At 36.6% G+C, this 19,515-nt stretch overlaps 1 protein-coding gene across 2 annotated transcripts in view; it reads left to right on the top strand.

The window, feature by feature from the left end:
- Window positions 1-5,914: 5,914 nt before the first annotated feature.
- The window catches only part of GYG2 (glycogenin 2), a 49,610-nt gene continuing 36,009 nt past the window's right edge, over window positions 5,915-19,515 (top strand). For both annotated transcript variants that reach the window (XM_027842438.1, XM_027842437.1), the window contains exon 1: window positions 5,915-6,084. In XM_027842438.1, coding sequence (XP_027698239.1) covers window positions 6,075-6,084 — 10 coding nt within the window. In that variant the 5' untranslated portion in view covers window positions 5,915-6,074. The remainder of the gene's footprint in view (window positions 6,085-19,515) is intronic.

Raw genomic sequence — 19,515 nt, 5'->3', positions numbered from 1 at the left:
TATTAATATAATTGTCATAATGAGTTAGTTTTAGGGAAATTGTTGAGGAAGGATCTGAAATGCTTTACTGTTAGTATCTGACCAGAGCTTATGGTTTCCAAGTTGTTCTTTCCATACAAGAAGGCACTTTATGCAAGAGAGGGAATATAATTAGTCTTCTTGTCAGCTAAACTGGCTTCATCCTTCAGCTTAATCCCTTGTTGGGGAGCCCTCTGACACATATTTTGTACTCCAAGAAGTGAAAGCCAAGTATAGAGTCTGAAATTTGATATGTTATTTGGCCTCTGTAAGAATGCCCAGTTCAGAGTTATATGTGGCAAAGAGACTCAGAAACTTTTGCTCTGCTTGGAAAGAGAAAATGTACTAAGTAGGGAAAAGTGAAATCAGCCTTAAGTAAGGAAAACATCTCTCTTAATTCCCCTCATCAAAAAGTTCATCAGATCCCCCCTTTAAATGTTTTTGTAAGACTATTTTTACTGTGATTTTAAAACTGTTTTCTGTGTTAGTTTTCAGTCAACTATATTTAAGTCTCGGGCAACAATTATGTAGAAACCTAGAAATATAAAAAATGAAGGCCCATTTCTCTTCTAAGAGACCTGCAGGATTTGGGGACTGAAGAAGTTACAGGTCCTTTTATACCTAGAAAACTTTCAATTAGTGTAGGGCAATTTCTGAGCCTCACAGAGAATTCAAAGTTAAAATAATCTTTCATCTCCAACAGCCACAAGAATCATCTCTTGCCTATCATCTGCTGCTTATTGTTTCTAAATTACATTCTTCTCATTGAAAAGAAATGTAAATCAACATTTTTATTAGGAGCTTAAATTAAGTACTGGAAGACACCTTAGAAATCATTTAGTCCAATCTTCCCATTTCACAGATGAAGAAAGTGAGACCCAGGATAGTTAAATGACTTTTCTGAGGTCACTCAGATAATAGGTAGTAATATAAAGCTTCAACAGAGGTCGTCTGACTACAAAGTCAAGACTTTTCACTGTTTGAGTTGTTTTTTTTTGTTTGTTTTCTAGACCTTTGATTTTATAAGTTGTTGGTGTGGAAACTCTCTGCAAAGCTATAGCCATTCTATGTCTTCTAGGACACCAAGAGATTAATTGACATGCGTGAGATCACACAGTCAGTTTGTAAGAGGTGAGACTTAAATCCAAGTTATTCTGATTCGGAGGCTGGCCCTTTATCCACTATGGCTAATTGCTTCTTCTTTTCACTATAACATACTATTAATTATTTTCTCTAAAAAGAAATGTTTCTTTATGTAATATATAATAGTGATGTAAAATAGTGATTCCAAGTTGGAGAGATAGGGAGACAGAGGAAGAGGAAAGGGTGAACTGAAGAATTGAAATTGATTGCTTCTGTAACACAGTAGGCTGTTGAAATATTTAGTAATATTCAGAGCAAACAGCAAAAGATACATCTCCCCATCCCCCCAAGAAAACATGTATTCTCTTCTCCTGGAAGCTCTGGGAATTTCCAGGAGCTCATTACTGCTCGCACCAAATGGACTCTAGCTACCATGTACATTCGTTTTTCTTTCTAGAGTCAAATATAGATTTTAAATTTTCATGGTGGACCTCAACAACAACAAAAAAGGGGTGATTGGGGAATAGTAGTAAAGCCAACATAGCTCAAGCACTCTTTTCTACCTCATCAACCCCACTTATTCCTGTATTTTCCAGGCTAAGCATTTCTAGGTCCTTCAACCAATTCTCACAGGAAATGACTCAATTCCTATCACCATACTGGTTGCTCTCCACTGGATTTTTTTTTTCTAGCTTATTGATGTCCTTAAACTGTGGCACCAAGAATTTCATGCAATGCTCCAGAGGAGGCCTGATGAAGGCAGAATACAATGGGACTAAAACCTGTCTTATTCCTGAAAGCTATGCCTCTAGATACAGCCCCAAATTACCTTAGCTTTTTTTTTTTACTGCTACATCACACTGCTGATTCATAACAAGTTTTCAATCCATTAAAATCCCATATTGTTTTTAAAACAATTGCCACCAAATTATACCTCTCCCTTATTGTATCTGTGAAGGTGTTAGTTTGTTTGTTTTGTACATCTATTCCTTTTGAAGTCCTTTTTAATTAGATTCAATCCAATGCTATATAGCCATATAACTATATATAACTATGTATCTCTATCTCTATCTATATATCTATCTATCTATCTCTCTATCTGTCATCTCATATATTATAGGCATTTCTCCTAGCTCTTGGTAACTGCAAATTTGATGACCATGTCTATCAATCAATAAACATAGCCTACTATGTGCTAGGCACTGTGCTGAGTATTGGGGATACAAAAAGAGGCAAAAGACAGTCGTTGTCCTCAAGGATTTCGTAATCCATGACATCTATCCCTTTATTCAAGTAAATGATAGGGGGGCAGCTAGGTGGCGCAGTGCATAGAGCTCTGGCCTTGGAGTCAAGAGGATCTGAGATCAAATGTGACCTCAGACACTTAACACTTACTAGCTGTGTGACCCTGGGCAAGACACTTAACCCCATTGCCTAACCAAAAAAAAAAATGCTCAAGTAAATGATAAAAAAAATGTCAAACAGCACAGGACCAAGCACAGATCCTTGGGGTATTCCAGTCATGTCAAAGGTCTAACAGTCAACCACTTATTTAGAGATTGCAGTATTTAAGTTTGTCTCTGATCTCACTTGTTTCTGCTGACGGTATAAATTTCCCTGTTCTAAACCTGTGTTTTGTGGTTTAAAACTTCACTTCAGCTCTAATAAATCTGAAATTGTCAATCTGAATTTCTACTCAATCCATTTCAAAAGGTTGCATTTCAAAAAACCCCAGAGGGCTATGTTGATCTAAGAAACTGGCTTCCCTCTGCTCCCCAAATCTTTGAGTCTTGCCTGGCAAATGTATCTAAGAAAGCACAACAGATGAGCTAAGAAAATGGTCTTCTAATCTCCAGCCTTTTATATGTATATGAAAGCCCACAATAAAACTAGAAGCCCTACAGATTAGGCTATGTTTATCTGCCCCACATTCTCCCCCTGCCATTAGAATATAGGGAATTTGAACATGGAGATTAGCACCTGTACTACATTGTGGGCTCCCAAGTAACTGCACCTTATTAAACACTACATCTGACTATTATTCTGAATTAGTTATGTTCTTGAAGTGGGTCATGTTTGACATTTCTTACATTCAGTAGAAGATAGTTTGGTCTAACGTTCAGGTGTACCACCCTGCAAAATACAGACTAATATGCCTTTGTATTCAAAATAACATTTTTAAAACCTTTTCTATTGAACTTTCCCCTTTTTATCAAAGGCAGTAGGGAAAGGATCTAAACATATAGAAGGCCAGTGAATGTTGAAAGGGCAGAGAAATAGGATTAGTCTATCAACAAAAAATAATCAAATTTGATTGATTGACTTTGCACAATCCTGGCATATGGTAGGTGCTTAATAAACATTCATTGATTGATTTAATGGCAACATGCTCCAGAGGCACCTATTTCCTAGTGAATGAGTTGCGTAACTTCAGAAGTCAGTCCAGTACCTACTTCTCTCCAATAAGTAAAAGGCCCCCACTGATCATCCTTTCCTCATCCTGCCTTCCTTTCCTTAGGCAGCTTTACCTGTGTGAACTGGAAACAGGAAGCAGACATATACACAATGATTCATGCTACTCAGAGACATACACAAGCACTCACACTCACTGCCATATCAAGATGCAGTTATGTCAGGATCAGACAGCCACTTATGAATACATGTACACGCACACATGCAAACTACACAATGCATATACATATATGTGTATGTGTGTGTATCTGCCCTGGCACACAGACAAATAATACAGAAAGATTAGGGTTGAAATGACTAAAAATTTGTTCTCTTTTCCACGGTGGCAGCAGCAGCTTAGGGGACAATAGAAAAAGGTACTGTCCCCAAGTGTCCAAAACCCACCTATGCAAGGTAGTGGGGAAAGATGGTTTCCTTGATCTTCTATTGTTTTCTTCCCTGTTGGGGCAACCTATCCTTCAGCTTTGTATGGCCTCAGAGTTTTGACCCTATCTCCTCTGCTTCTTCTGGGACTTGATGGGAGGTCTCGCTGATGCTGAGCAAGGCAGTCTTTATTTCCCCCACCTTTTTGCAAAACACACCAAACAATTCTTGCATGTTTATTTTCTTTTTTGGAAGGACTCAGGGGATGTGGTATATAGAGAGATTGAAGAAGAAATAAATAAAAAAAAAAAGCAGCAGCCTGTTACCTCTACAAATTGCCTGATGACCTGCCATTATGGGGATTTACTCAATTTGCTTTGTGAAAGTAGTCCAATGCTCCTCAAGTGCAATTAGCCATACATCCTAAGTACACAGCAAACAATTTTATTAGCAAAGCAATTCATTGGAGATGCAGCACTTCTTTGCCAATAACTATCTCTGGAGTGCCCATAACCCATAAGGGCAAATAAGACCTGTCTGTTGCTTGTCCCAGGTGATAGTTGCTGAAAGACCTCTTTCTCCTCTATTAATTTAATTCTCAGGGTTCTTGGAAGGCCCAGCTCAGCTATTACCAGCCTCTTGGAACAATCATTCCCAGATAAATCTTCTCTACTTTGATCTCTCCTTTATCTCATTGTCTCTAGCACTCAGCTTTTGGGTATCCCACCATTTAGCTCTTCATCACAGATTATAATGTTCTCTAGTTGCTTCTTGTATCTAGTGTAAGATGGTAAGCTTACAGTCTGTTTACTTATTGTCCACATTTCCCTGGTCACTGGTGTCTCCTATTTGCTCACTGTTACCCACAATACCATATATCAAATGTTCATTGCTGACACATGGCCCTGACAACACGGTTCTTCTGGGCCCTTTTTCTCCTTGGATAGACCTGGCCCTTCTCCTGGGAATTCCAGCGATCTTTGTCTCTTTGTCTCCAATTGCTCACCTAGTCCACCTATGAATCTAGGGTAACTTGTCTTCCGGGTTTACATGTAGGAAGTTTGATTTTCAATCAGTAAAGTTTTACAGTGTTGTTCTCCTTTTACTAGGATGGATGGATTTCTACATAGATACCAGAATTCTGGCCTTTTGCCCATTTCCCCTGAGGCCACTGTAAACATTGACTTTGTGGTGGGTGGGTTAAAGGTTAAATGTCCATGCATTGAAATCACTGAATTTAGAGGACTGGAAAGGAGAGCGCTCACCTCCTTTCCTCCATCTACCTCCAATCAGTAACCGGGTGCACCCTTGTGTCCCTAGGAGTCCTGGGGTTAGGGGCGATTGGTAGCGAGGAAAGCACTGGAGGGGCTCCGGAGGCTACTGTTGTCGCTTGGACTAGGGTTGGGGGCGGCTGCACAGAGGCAGGGGCGGGGCCGGCTTTCCAGAGAGCGACCAATCCCAGCAGGCAGAAGGCTCCGGGGACTCCCAGCTCGGCAGACCTGGACTACAGAGGCTGCCCTAGTGCTGGGGGAAGAGGTAGTCCCTGATTCAGCGGGGGTGGGGCGGGAGGGACTGGAGAGGGGTGCAGGGCTACTCCGGACCGGGGAGGGTTTGAGCTCACCCTTGGTCAGCACCCAACAGGTTTCGGGGCCCGGGACGGGGACACAGTTGGCGTGGGGGAAAGGGCACTGACCGAGTGCAGGAAAGGAGGGTGAGCCCCGCACAGGTGTGGAGGGGGAGGAAGAGCAGAAGTGTGGGCAAGAGCAATTTGGTCCCAGGGGTGGCGTGCCCTTGACAGCCAGAGCATTTGCGGGTGAGCCTGGCTGCTCGGCGGCTGGGGCATGCCTTACTCTGCTTCTGCTGCCTTGGAGGGGGAGGGGACATTTGCAGCTGTGAGCAGATCGAGGGAAATTAATTTATTCTCTTTTGCAGGCAAGAGACCTGCAAAGTCAGGCAAGATTTTCCATCCTTTCCCCCACCCCACACCCTCCACACCCCTCTTCCTCTGGAGGAACCTCGTTTCTTCGTCTTGGGCCCTTTCTGAGAGCTGTAGTTGCTGCTTTTTCTCTGTGGGCTGGAGTGCAGATATCCATACTTACACGCCCCCTGTTCTCATTCCCTTGTCCTGTTGGCTTTAGATGATGTCTGGTAAGTAGGTGTATTTTCTTCCCTTTTCAACCCTGGGGGTGGTAAACATGCCATTTATTTTGAGAATCTTATTCAGTGGTAAATGTGCAGTTCTTGTAATTGCTTCTGCCGTGGGTATATATTTCGTGTTAACTTTTCCTCCCAGACTGCCCTTGTTGGGAAGCAATGCAAGGAAAACCATTTTCAGTTATTACTGCAACCAGGATGCTTTGTCATAAATAGCCCAGACACGTTAGAAATTCTACCATCTGTCTAGGGGGATGATAGGAATTGGACTTCTCCTATCTTTGGGCTTCCTGTAGTAATGAAAATTTGTCTCCCCATGTGTTGGTTCTTTGTAGTATATTTGTAGAATACCATGAAGCATGGCACAGTGGAAAATCTCTGGACTTGAAGCCAGAAGATTTTGTACTCCCCTCCCCCTCAACTTTATACATGTGGGTCTCCAGGCAAGCTCCTTGATCTGCAATTTCTTCATGTGTAATAACTATGAGGATAATGTTGCCTGTTTAGCTTCCAGCATTGGAAGGATTAAAAGAGACTATATATATATATACATATATATATATACACACACACATACATTCGTACATACACATATATACACATCCATATATAGCATATGATACATAATAAATACTATATATACACATACATATATATTTTTATAAACCATAAAGTTTATAAACAAGCACCACTTTTTCTTAATAGCAATTTCTTAAAGTTCATTTTTTCTTTCATCAAAACCATTTCAAAATTATAACTAGAATTTTTATATCCTTAATGAATATGCATGTGCTTCAGAAGTATTTTAAAAGCCATGTAGTTTTTAATCACTGAGTGAATAGTGCTCTCACACAAATATATATGTATATGTATATCTGTGTATGTGTGTGTATATATACAAACATACACTTATATTGAGATGGTTGAGGTTATTTAAATAAGATTTTTCAAAATTTAGGGAACATTAAGTAGACTGATTTAAGCAACTCTCTTTTAACTCTAAAAAAAAAAAATACCCCTGAGTAGTTAGTTTGGACATTTTCTGACTGCTAAATTCAACTTGGGTCAGAGCTAATCACCAGAAAGTGAGTTAACTCATTTCTTCACCTTTAAACATAATGGACATATAAAAATGAAAAGTTGATTTTAGCAACCCAAAGTGATGATATTTAGACTCACTGTTATTAGAAAAAAGATACCTCATAGCTGTGTGACCATGAGTATAGTACTTATCCTCTCTTTACCTCAGTTCACTAATCTGTAAGGTAAGTAGGCTGGATTAGATGATGATACATAAATATTTTAGTAGATCCATGATCTCATTATTGTAGATTCTATGGGTTTAGACTGTCATTCATCTATGTTTTCATCTTTAGTGATTCTTGTCCTTGTTCTTCTGCAGAATCTCTACCTAACATGCTAGTGGCTTTCTTCTATATTTTGTGAATTCCAGTGGATATTCTCATCTGTTATTGTTTGTTCAAACCTCATTCCTGGTCTACCTCCTTTTCCCATCAAACATTTCTTTTTTGAATTTTATTAATGGATATCTATTCATAACATTTTATTATTCCTCTTCCCAAATACAGATTTTCATTAGAATTTTGCTTTTCCTAATTTGGGACCACAATGTATCTCTTTGCCCATTGGATCCCACATAGTTGACTAAATGATATCGAAATCACTCTTTCTGGGTCCAATTCATGATTTATCAGTATTGTTAGTACCAAATGGGGGCCATCTCTAGTTGTCCAGGTCTGTATTTTGCCACTGGACCCAGATGGCTCTGGAAGAGAAAGTGATGACTTTGCACAGCCCTCCCTCACTTAAATCCAATTCACTGGTAACTCATGGCATCATTTTCCTGATGCCATAGCCCTCTTCAAGAATGAATGATAAACAACAATAACAACAGTACCAAATATATACTGATGTACTAACTCAATGGTCTTATGATCCCAACTGCTTATCATAGTCTTGACAATAGGCATTTTTCTTCTATTTTGTTCTCTCTTCTGGTATGCATTTTAGGTTCATTTATTTTGAAGATATCATTAAGAATGTACTGAATATTCTGGTGCTTGAATAAGCATAATATTACCTAGAAGAAGTGATGGACTATTGGTATGGAATATCATATACCCTGACAGATATATTGAAAATGTTGGTTTTTCTGAACTGCTTTCCTTTAAAATCTTTATTACAATGGATTGCTGAATGGGGGTGGAAAGATATATGTGCAAAGGAATGTGATGTGAAAACAAAAGGTACAAATAAAAACAAAATAATGCACCTCATAGTATCTACAAGTAGGAGAATTTTAGAGATTTTGCCGTCTGTAGGTTAATCTATTTTCACTCTGTGTAAGATATTATCCATGATAGTAGCGAACCCTTTTGGCCTGTATATTTCTTCCTAATTTATTCTTTGTTTGTTTTTAGTAATCAGAGGTTCCTTTAAAAAAAGATATCACTGGGATTTCATTTATCAAAGAGTTCCATATTGATCTTAACATTTGTATGAAAGACTCCTTTTTGTAGGAGACCTTGTGCCTTGAATTGTGCCTTGAATCAAATGCTATTTTTTTTTCAGGCAACAGGCAATAAACTCTGCATAAGCTTTTGTTTTCTGCACCTTTTGGTCATTACATGGTTGTAAAGTTGTGATGTACTACGGAGAATTATAAAGAGAGCTCCCTAATTATTTCTCATAGTTTTATCCAAAGTATCTTTTATGTACATGCAGATTATTCTCATAAATATTTTGTAAAGATGAGAAAGTAGGCACTGGTATTATTTATTTGCTCTTTTGTTATAATTTTTCTTTCTTTTTGTTATCTTCTCCTCAAGATATTTTGTGAAGGAATCTTGCAATGCTTTCAAGACTATGTTAATTTCATTAGTATATACTTTCTCTGATCCAGGTTCTTTCCCCAATTTCTTCTTCTTAAGTTCATTTCTGCTTATTTTTATTACACATTAAGGAATAAACCATCAGTCTCCAATTGAGGTAGTTGCTTTGTTACCAATGATATAGATTTTTATGGCAGCATTGACACATTAATTCCAAATTCCATTTATTATTCTCTTGTCAGTTTTATCCATCAATGATCTTAGCATGATGTGACTCCTTTGAGTCTCATGTGAAACTTTTGTAGAATTGTTTTTGATATTTGTGCATTTCACTTTTAAAAAGACAATTCTACTTTGAATCAATTGTTTTGGAAAAAATGATACTACCTGCCATTTCTATCACATTCTTAATTTTTTGGATCAAAGTATTCATTTTATACGTAGATATAGATATATGTATATACACACACGTATATATGTGTGTATATGTGTATATGTGTGTGTCTGAATAGATAGATAAATAGATAGGTGGTAGTTTCTGAGTAATTAGAAATATGCACAGGCTTAAGGAATTAATTACTCTCGAGATTTTCATTTCTAAAGGCTGTCATAATTACGCCATATATCATATACACATATATGAGTATAGAAAATATATAACTGTATATACAAGACCATGTATACACTGTGTGTATATATGTGTATCAATATATGTATCATCCCTTGCATCAGAGTGATTAAATATCAAAATATGTATTGACTTGGATTGGAAGAATCTCCCTTTTTATCCTCTGCAACATATATTGGTGCATGAATTGCAGTTATCATCATGTTAGTCTTTTTTTTTTTCTTATGCTCATCATGAGCACTGCATGACAAGATGGCAGAGTTCCATCAAATGATGCTTCTTGTTGACTTCATGCACATGATGAAAGCAATTCCAGTAACTCTTTACCTCTCCAAGGAAGACCAGTGAGTCATCCTTTAATTTAGTTGCACTTTCCTTTTGTCTTAATGGTTTTTTAATTACATGTATATTAATATTGATATGGTTCTTTTCTATTAATTTAACAATTAGTTGGCCATTGAACAAAGATCTCATGTTTATAATACCCACTTAGTATGTATAGATGGTCTAAAAACTTTTTATTCTTAAACTTTTTTATTCTTAGCACACAGTATGCTTCCTTTTCTGCGATTTCTTCATTATGTCTTCTGAAGAAAGGGATCCACAGGACTGTGGGCCAATTAATGTTTTTCCTTGTATCATGAGTTGTTACCAATGCCAAACTTTAATTGTTGCCATAATTTATCAAAGTAGCTAATTTACTGATGATATACCTGTCATTCTTAGCTATGCTGTCCTCGGAAAGGTTGTCCTCACTTTGTTACTGGGACTATAAGACACTTTGGTACAGTACTTTCCAGAGCTTGTGCTCCATTGACATAGTCTTTTGAGAACCCAGGGTCACCTCCCCAGCACAATGAGGTATCATAATAGAATTTTGTGGAGGGATAACAACAATTGCCAATGTTTATATGGTGCTTTAAGATTTAAACACCCTTTATGTACATTTTCTAATTTGATCTTCATGACAACCTTGTGAGCTATGTAGATCTCTCTAAGGCAACTTCATTCCATCATATTTTATTATTTTATTTTAAAGGTCTATTTGTTTCATATATTAGTAAAAATGAATATCTGATCACTTGTTGGGATATTATTTTAGTAGGTTGTTTTTAGAAACCAGAAAATTATGGTTAATTATTGTGCTGTTTATCCTTTTGTCCCTCCTGTCCAAGAAAGGAGAATGGTCAATGTATTTTCTAGGTTGCAAACAGAATACTGCTTTTAAGAGGGCGTATACCACCGAATTCCCTCCTGTACGGCAGCAGAAAAATGTCTGTGTAGTTTGCTTGTTTGGATTTCTCTAATTTGAAAACCGTGTAAAATAACCATTTAAAATTGATTTTAATCAACATTGAAATTAGCATTTCGGACTCTATGTAAGCACCAACTATTTACCAAAAAAAAACCCAACAACCCCAAAAAACCCCTTCAATGAATAAAAGTAACAGAAGCTCCTTCTCTGGTAGATCTGAATTATTTTTGGAGGATAGGGCAGTTATAGACAGGTACTGTTCTTACTGACTTACCATTTAATGTTTCATCCTGTACTTGGTCAAATTTAATTACATGAAAACATGCTTGTTTTTTTAAGACATGCTGTTACCTTGCATAGAGCATAATTTCATTCTCTTCTACTTCTTTACCCTTCTATTTCAATCGATGTTATTTTGGTCTTCTTGACAAAATCACCTTTGACCTCAGCACTTTATCCCTTGGAATCTATCTCCTTTACACGAGGGAGGTGATGAACTTGAGAAATTCAATCTCCAAATGCCATCTTTCATTTGCTAGAGGAAGACTTGGGTCCTGGGAGGCTAGAGTGCAGTAATTTGAAAAATGTCTTAGGAATGTGTAATTCAATTCGTGTAATTAAATTCAACAAATATGTAACAAACCCCTGAATGAGGCAGTGTGTTAGATGCTGGGGATACAGTGATGAAAATAATATGGATCTTGTCCTCAAAGGACTTATAATATGTGATGATATATAAACACATATAACCAAATAGTTATATGGTGTCAAAAATGATTAAGTAACTGGAAAAGGTCAGTGGCCTGAAAAATTCAAGGAGCAATGGGGATTACTTTAAGCTGGTAAAGGAAGACTTCATGGAGGAGGTTATTCTAATCTTGAAAAATGGGAAGGATGTAAATCACAGTGATTTGAGAGGCAGTGTGGCATGATTGAAAGTGCTCACTTGTAATTAGAAAAAACTGGGTTCAAATTTTACCTCTGATACATGACTCTGGGCAGTCACTTAACTTTCTGGGCTTTGGTTTCTTCATCTATAAAATGGGGATAATACTGGTATTATCTACCCTATGGGGTTGTTTTGAGGATCGAATGATGTATGTAAAAAGCTTTGAAAATTTTAAAGCACTGTATAAATGTAAGTTATTATTAAGTAAATCTTTTGAATAATTCTCCTTTTTTTATCTCACATGGATAGCTCTAACATGCTTTAGAACTGAAGTTCTGTCCATATACTTTACTCTTTATCAGCAAATTTCAGTATTAATTAAATTTCCTTATTAAAATGAAAGGGCTATTTTTGAACTTGAACTAGATACACACACACATATATGTACATATATATGTATGTGTGTGTGTGTGTGTATATATTTCCTTTTCTAGCCCCCATTCTTTTATAAAAGGTAACCTTGCGAGATTTGGGGAAAAGACTAATGTTGTTCCAAAATCATATACAACTCCAAATATCTGGCAGATGGCCATGTATTTAGAAGCAGTAGGGGTTTGAAGGAGAGAAAGGAAAGGAAACACTGAGGGGAATTAATGTTCTTGCTTTGAATGGATTTAATGTCCAATTTGACAGCTCAAGCAATAAAAATATGGATATCCCTAAATCAGGGTAACCCAGATCCATTCCAAAGGACCAATGATATAAGAAGGCCATCTTCCTCAAGTTCTAAGGAGTCTAGATGTCTGAGTGAATGGAACTGTTGTGTCTTTTAGTTGTTAAATTTGTTTTAATTTTTTGTTTTATAACCTTGGAGTGTCTTATATCATGAAATCTTCATGAAACTATTGAAACATATAGATGACAACTTTGACTTTTCCCAAATAAGTTTACTCTAATTAACCCTATGGAGAATTCACAATAAGACCACCTTTGTATTGAAAAGTCTCTTTCAAAAAGTACTGGTGAATTCCCTATCATCATGTCCAATAGACTTTTCTCAAACCTTATTTTCCTGCAATATTGATTTTCTTTTGTATTCAATGCTTTTGAAAACCCCTTATTCCTCTTTTGTTCTTTTCCTTTTATCTGCTCATTGTTTTTCTGTCTTTTTCCCTGGTCTCTCGTCATAAGAGTTACAAAGACCTGAGTTTTAATTTTAACTCCAATACTTAGCAGCTGTGTAACTATAGTTGAGGCTCTTAAACTTTCTGAGTTTTAGCTTCTTCATCTGTAAAATAGGGATAATTACATCTGTAGTCCTACTTTATAGAATTATTACGAGTTTCCTTCAAAGTATAGTTCAAGTGCTATTTTCTACATGAGGCTTTTTCTGATCTCCTCACTTGCTAGGACTTTTCTTTCCAAAATTATCTTGTATTTATTTGCACATTCCCTCCTCTTTGTTCCTGTTATTCAGTGTCACCTGTCTAGACTATTACAATAGCCTTTTAATAGACCTTCATTCCTTGACTTCATTCTTTTCCAATCAATCTTACACAAATGTCTCAATATAGTATTTCCAATAGCCATGGGTTCACAAAAGCTATGTTAGCAAATCATAAGTTCAGCTAGGTCTTACTAAATTGTCACAGTTTTAAGTAGTGTATGGAAAGAATATTTATTAGGAGATAATTCAATCAATAAACATATTCAGTTCTTGCTGCATGTCAGGTATTTTGGTAGATATTGGGTATAGAAAGACAAATGTGAAATATTTTCCTCTCCTTAGGGACCTGACAAGCTTAATAGTAGAAAGAGCATGTACATAAATGTGTATATATATATATATATATAGAATGTGTGTATGTATATATAATATGCACATATGTATATATGTGTATATATATACATAGGTATATGTGTATGTATACATAGGTGTTTGCATATAAGTACACATATGTCCCCTCACATACATAAAGATTTGAATTTGAGTTAAATTTATGATGATAACTGGTTTTGTGACATTTTACAAATTATTTGACTTTTCTAGGCCTCAAGTTCCTTAACTAAAAATGAGGAGATTGGATATGATCATCTTTAAGGTCCCTTCCAGCTTTAAATGTCGCTAGGTATCTATGAGAATGGGCCAAACAATGGATTTTATGACTCTTGTCCAGCTTAGTAAGCTAACTTGGGAGAAGCTCATAATCAGACGGTTGGCCTTCAGGTAATGGAATTTTTTAGCCATAGCAACTTAAAACAAACCTCTTTAAAGACTAAGAGAAGGTAATATTATGTTGATGGAGTATTCACAGAGGCAAAAATCAGTGTTTGTTGAACTTTTGAAGCCATCATATGTATTTCAGGAAATATTTAAAACTGAGGTGAATAATAACAAATGAAACAAAATTTTCAAAGGTAAGAGAAAGTGGGATGCAGAGAAATGCAATTTCTGAACCTTGCTTTGTCCCAGGTTTGCTTTCATGTACCTTGCACTCTAGCTAAACTGGATTATCTATCACCTACCATAAAGATCCTTTGCCTGTGCCACATTGCTGCCTTTACTTGTGCTATTCTACATGTTCCTTCACCATCCCATCCCAACTTGTTGAAATTTTATCCATTCTTTACATTCTTATTTAAATGTCCCTTTGTCCATGAAGCCTTCCCTAATTTCCCCTTCATACTTTCCTCCTAATGGTAATTATTGTTCTTCTTAACACTTCATATAGCACTTTGGTAAAAACTTGATTTTATATTTAAGTATTATTTTGCATTATAGTTCATTGTATATATGTCATATCCCCCTTTCTGGACTATAACCAGGTCCCAAATAGTAGGAATGAGTTTTCTTAAAATTTGTATTGTATATTTCCATTGGGTTGGAATTAATTACCATTTTTACATAATTACAATTTTAAATAATGTGAATTCAAATCCATGTAACCATTTTTTGGGGATTCATTATTGGTACTAATTGGGACCTAACTGTATAAGCTTTGTGAGCTCAGGGACATTGCTTTTTTTTTAATCTTTTATTTTCCCTAGTGCCTAGCATGATACTTTGCACATAGTGAGCTCTTAATCAATGCTATTTTTTTTTTTTAGCAAATTGTTGACTAAACAAGTAGCTGCCACATAAAGTAGAGTGAGATAAATGTCATAGTAGAAATACAAGCAAAATGCTACAGATACTCAAAGAAATAAGGCACCCTGCCCATTTGGGAATATGGGGAAAGATTTCATGAATGAGGTTATAGTAGACTTGATATATAAATGACAGGAGCTGGAGATGAGTTTGGGGAGGAGGTGGAAATTTGTCTCAGGCAAAGGAAACAGCATGATGTGGAGGCAGGAAAATTTAAGGTATCTTGGAGGGAACAATGAATAAGGTAATTTTCCAGGGAGAAATAGCTCTATAAATATTTAGCTATCTAAATATCTATTCCACATCCCTGGGAAACTGGATTATTCATTAGACTATATATAATATGATATATGCATATTCAATTATATAAAATATATGAATCAATCTATATCTATTTGTCAGATAGATATGGAGTAGTAGGAGATTAAACTGGCAGGAAAAGTTAGGGGCATATGTGAGGGAGGGCCTTGATTCATAGGACTTCAAATTAGACGTAAATAGATAGGCTTGGGCAAGTCACTGATGTTTTTGAACTCCAAAGTGATACTATTGTATGCTTTAGGAAGAATAATCTGGCAATGTAGGAAGGACCGTAATGGGGATTGAAATCAGCTTGATTCATTGATATTCTTCAATGATGTTTAGTAGTCCTGGAGTCACAATGGAATTACAGGATGTTGGGAGTTAGCCAAGGATAAGGACTCACACTCATTGATGATGACCCATGAGTCTGGAATGATGGAAAATCAGATGGACAAGGTATTCTAGGGTTATAGCTTATAAAACTTTAGTCAATCATGAGGTCAAAGCTGAATACAGAAACAAGGGAATCCAGAGTAGGGGAGATAATTTGAGAGAACAAGAATGAATCAGAGGTTCAGATGTCATCATAAAAATAAAGAGTAGGTTTATTATATGACAGTATGAGGTAAGTGGAACTACAGGAAGTTGTGGTTGGAGAGTAGAATTTCAAAGTTTTAGATCTTAGAGATGGTGAAATCCTAAGAGCTGGTTAATTTTAAAGTGTTCTCATGTTGCTCTACAGCTGAAGTGGAGAGAAGACGATTTTTGAAGATGAGGAGTTTCAGTGACTTGTGGGCAGGGTGATAGGGGCAGTAATTATCATGGATGCTTAAATCTCCTTGATAATGACAGAAGCTTGGTTGGAAAAGAGTATCATGAGCCAAGTAATGTGGTCACTGAGTAATTGGGAGTGATGTAAGTATATGGTATAAATGAAGATGTACATAGGGTCATCAGATCTTAGTGTATTTGCTGGCCTTTAGAAGAAGAAAATTCATGAAGGTTGATGGTAGAAGAATGATCTGGAGGTGAAAAGGAAAAAAAGAAGTATGTAAAACTCTTTTCCTGGCCTCATAAATCAAGGAAATTGAAAGAACTACTTTCCAGTGAAGCAAGTTATATGATTTTCACTTTAGTACCCACTATCTTCTTTAATATTTTATCAGTCATGATATTTCCAAATTCTTGTTTTCATTTTCTCTTAAATTTAGTAGCTCAAATAATACTACATATTTATTTTTGAAGCTAATGTTGGAGGAAAGATAATTTCTTTTCAAGGAGAGGAAGGGTTGCATGGTCTGTTTGTAAGATGGGTGTCCCACACACTTCAACCTCAATTAATGTAGTTAACAAGATATTCTATACCCTGATACCTTTCTCTGTTGAAAAACGTCTTTGAAGATATTAGAAGGTATTAATCAAAAGCATAAGCTCTGTGTGAAGAGGTCCAGACATTTCTATTGAACTAATCAATCCATTTAAACAAGGAGGGAAGTGTTTTTGACTCACTGGACAAAATTAAATGACACAGGGAATATATTGAGTTTGCTTGAAAAATTTAGACATCTCTAGGCATATGTATATCAGAGAGAGGAATTCTACTAACTACTCTAGTAACTGCTTTGGTAGTCGAGTTTAGGGAGGGGTTTGAGAAGACTTTTTAGTCCCAGTTCCAGAGAACTGCGGGTAAGAAGGCTGGTAAGTAAGCCAACATCAAATGTTATACTCTCTTCTCCCTCTGTACTCCACCAGTGACCATGTTATTGGAGAGACTTGGTCCATTAAAAAACAATGCATTTATCTGGGAGCTTAAAAAAGACAAATGAGATATACTGAGGAAAGGCATCTTCAGTGACCATAAACTCTTTGTAGCAGAGAAAAGTTCAGTTATGGACTCTGGCACTGGCTTTAGGAGCCCAACAAAGAGAAAAGCCTCAGGGAAATTTCATAATTCCATGAAGCACAAAAAAGACTTCCAGGGGTAGCTAGGTGGTGCAGTGGATAGAGCACTGGAGTCAAGAGGACCTGAGTTCAAATCCTGCCTTAAACACATAACACTTACTACCTGTGTGACTCTGGGCAAGTCACTTAACCCCAATTGCCTTGCCAAAAACAAAACAAAACTTCCAGCACTGGCCCTGTAATCAGGCAGACCTGAGTTCAAATGTGGCCTCAGACACTTAACACTAGCTGTGAGACCCTAGCCAAGTCACTTAACCCAATCACCTTACCAAAAAAGAAAAAAAAGACTTCAGTAATCAGTAGCTGTGAATTACCTCTTTGCCATATTTACTCTTTAACCCTGAACCCACTTTCACCTGAACTCTATATGTATTAGGTATTTGTGAATTGTATTCTGAAGTAAATACTCCTTTCTAACAGCCAAGTAACTCTGGCTGGCTAATTGATTGATCATTGGGAAACATGATGGATAGGGGCTATAGTATTCACCTATAGTATTAACAACCTTCCAGAATCTCAAGATTACCATAAAAATCCCAAAGAGAGAAATAGTCAGATGGTTCTTTTGGGACCTGGCCTATGGTGCAGATTGGGGTTGGGAGAATATGCCTTAGAGAGAGTTATATATATTTTGGAAATTATATAAATGACAGAACCCTGTTGATGAAGGAATAAAAATTCATAATTGCATCCTGCTTCTACATTTCTATAGCTTTTTATGTTTACAGTTTCCTTTTTCCCTAGTGTACTTGAAAAAAATTCAGCCTTATTTAATTTGTGTTAGGCCATATGTTCCAAGTTTTAAAAATAATATAGCCTCCTAAATAAAAGGTCTGCTGGTAGAGGAAATGTTAAGGAGGCTGCTGGTCCTAACACTTAAGGCGTGAGTATAAAACCCATAAATATGTTTCAGACATTTATATTAAAATGCCAAAAATTTCCATTTGTCTGATATTTCCTCCAAAATAACAGAATCCAAGTGAGGCATCTAGATAAATCTTTCAAGAGTCTAGGATGCAGGAATGGCAACAATGATCCACAGCTTAGAAGCTCTAGAAAGTCGACTATCTGGATAATCTGAATTATGTGCTTAAGTGAGTTCTGCCATGGATTTGTTTTGTTACTACCTATTCGTAAGACCTCCTCTGGCTTCAGCCTCCTTTGACCACTCATCTTATGATCAAGGAAATAAAACTAAATATGGAATCTTACCACTTCTGTATAACAAAAAGAAAGAAAGCCAACTTTATTTATTAAAAGATGAATAATGACTTAAGTCAGTAATCAAAATATTTGAAACATCAGTAGTGAAATTCAGCACATTCAGTCATACTAGGTCTTTTTTTTTTTTTTTTTCTGGTGAGGCAGTTGGGGTTAAGTGACTTGCCCAGAGTCACACAGGTAGTAAGTATTATGTGTCTAAGGCAGGATTTGAACTCAGGTCCTCTTGACTCTACTCACTGCACCACCTAGGTGCCCCCATACTTAGGTCTTAATAGACTACACCTCAGTCTTTTATTTAGTTACCTTCCCAAATAGATTCATGGCAGCAGTCACATCAGTACACAATTCAAATTATGGTGAGGAAAGAGTCAGGACTTAGTGTAAAAAGTGTAGACTTTAATTCAGGAAAACTGTTTTTGAATCAAGGCTCAGACACTTCTTAGGCATGTGTCCATGGGCAAATCACTTAAAATCTTGAAGCTTCTCTTCTCCCATCTGTGATAATACTTATATCTTCCTTATAAGGTTGTTGTGAGGAAAGTACTTTGTAAATCTTAAACACTAGATAAATGTGAATTATGCTTTTTTGTTTTATTCACTCAAGAATATCACCTGAAAGTTAACAAATATTTTCCTCGTGACCCACATGTACAAAATATTTATAGCAGCTCTTTCTGTGGTGGTCAAGAATTGGAAATTGAGGGGATGCCCATCAATTGGGGAATAGCTGAACAAGTTGTGGTATATGAATGTCATGGAATACTATTGTTCTATAAGAAATGATGAGTGGGAGGATTTCAGAAAAACCTGGAAAGACTTACATGAACTGATGCTGAGTCAAGTGAGCAGAACCAGGAGAACATTGTACACAGTAACAGCAACACTGTTCGATGACCAACTCTGATAGACTTAGCTCTTCTCAGCAATACAATTATCTAAGACAATTCCAAAAGACTCAAGATGGAATATGCTATCCACTTCCAGAAAAAGAACTGTGTCTGAGTGCAGATCGAAGCACACTATTTTCTATTTTTTTTCTTTCTCATGGTTTTTTCCTTTTGTTTTGATTCATCATTTACAACACAACTAATGGGAAAATATGTTTAATTTGATTGTACATGTATAGCCTATATCAGATTGCAAGCAGCTTTGGGGAAGGGGGAA

This window comes from Vombatus ursinus, unplaced genomic scaffold (assembly GCF_900497805.2).
Source record: "Vombatus ursinus unplaced genomic scaffold, bare-nosed wombat genome assembly UNPS02014872.1, whole genome shotgun sequence".
NCBI lineage: Eukaryota > Metazoa > Chordata > Mammalia > Diprotodontia > Vombatidae > Vombatus > Vombatus ursinus.
This window is presented reverse-complemented; position numbering and strand designations above follow the sequence as displayed.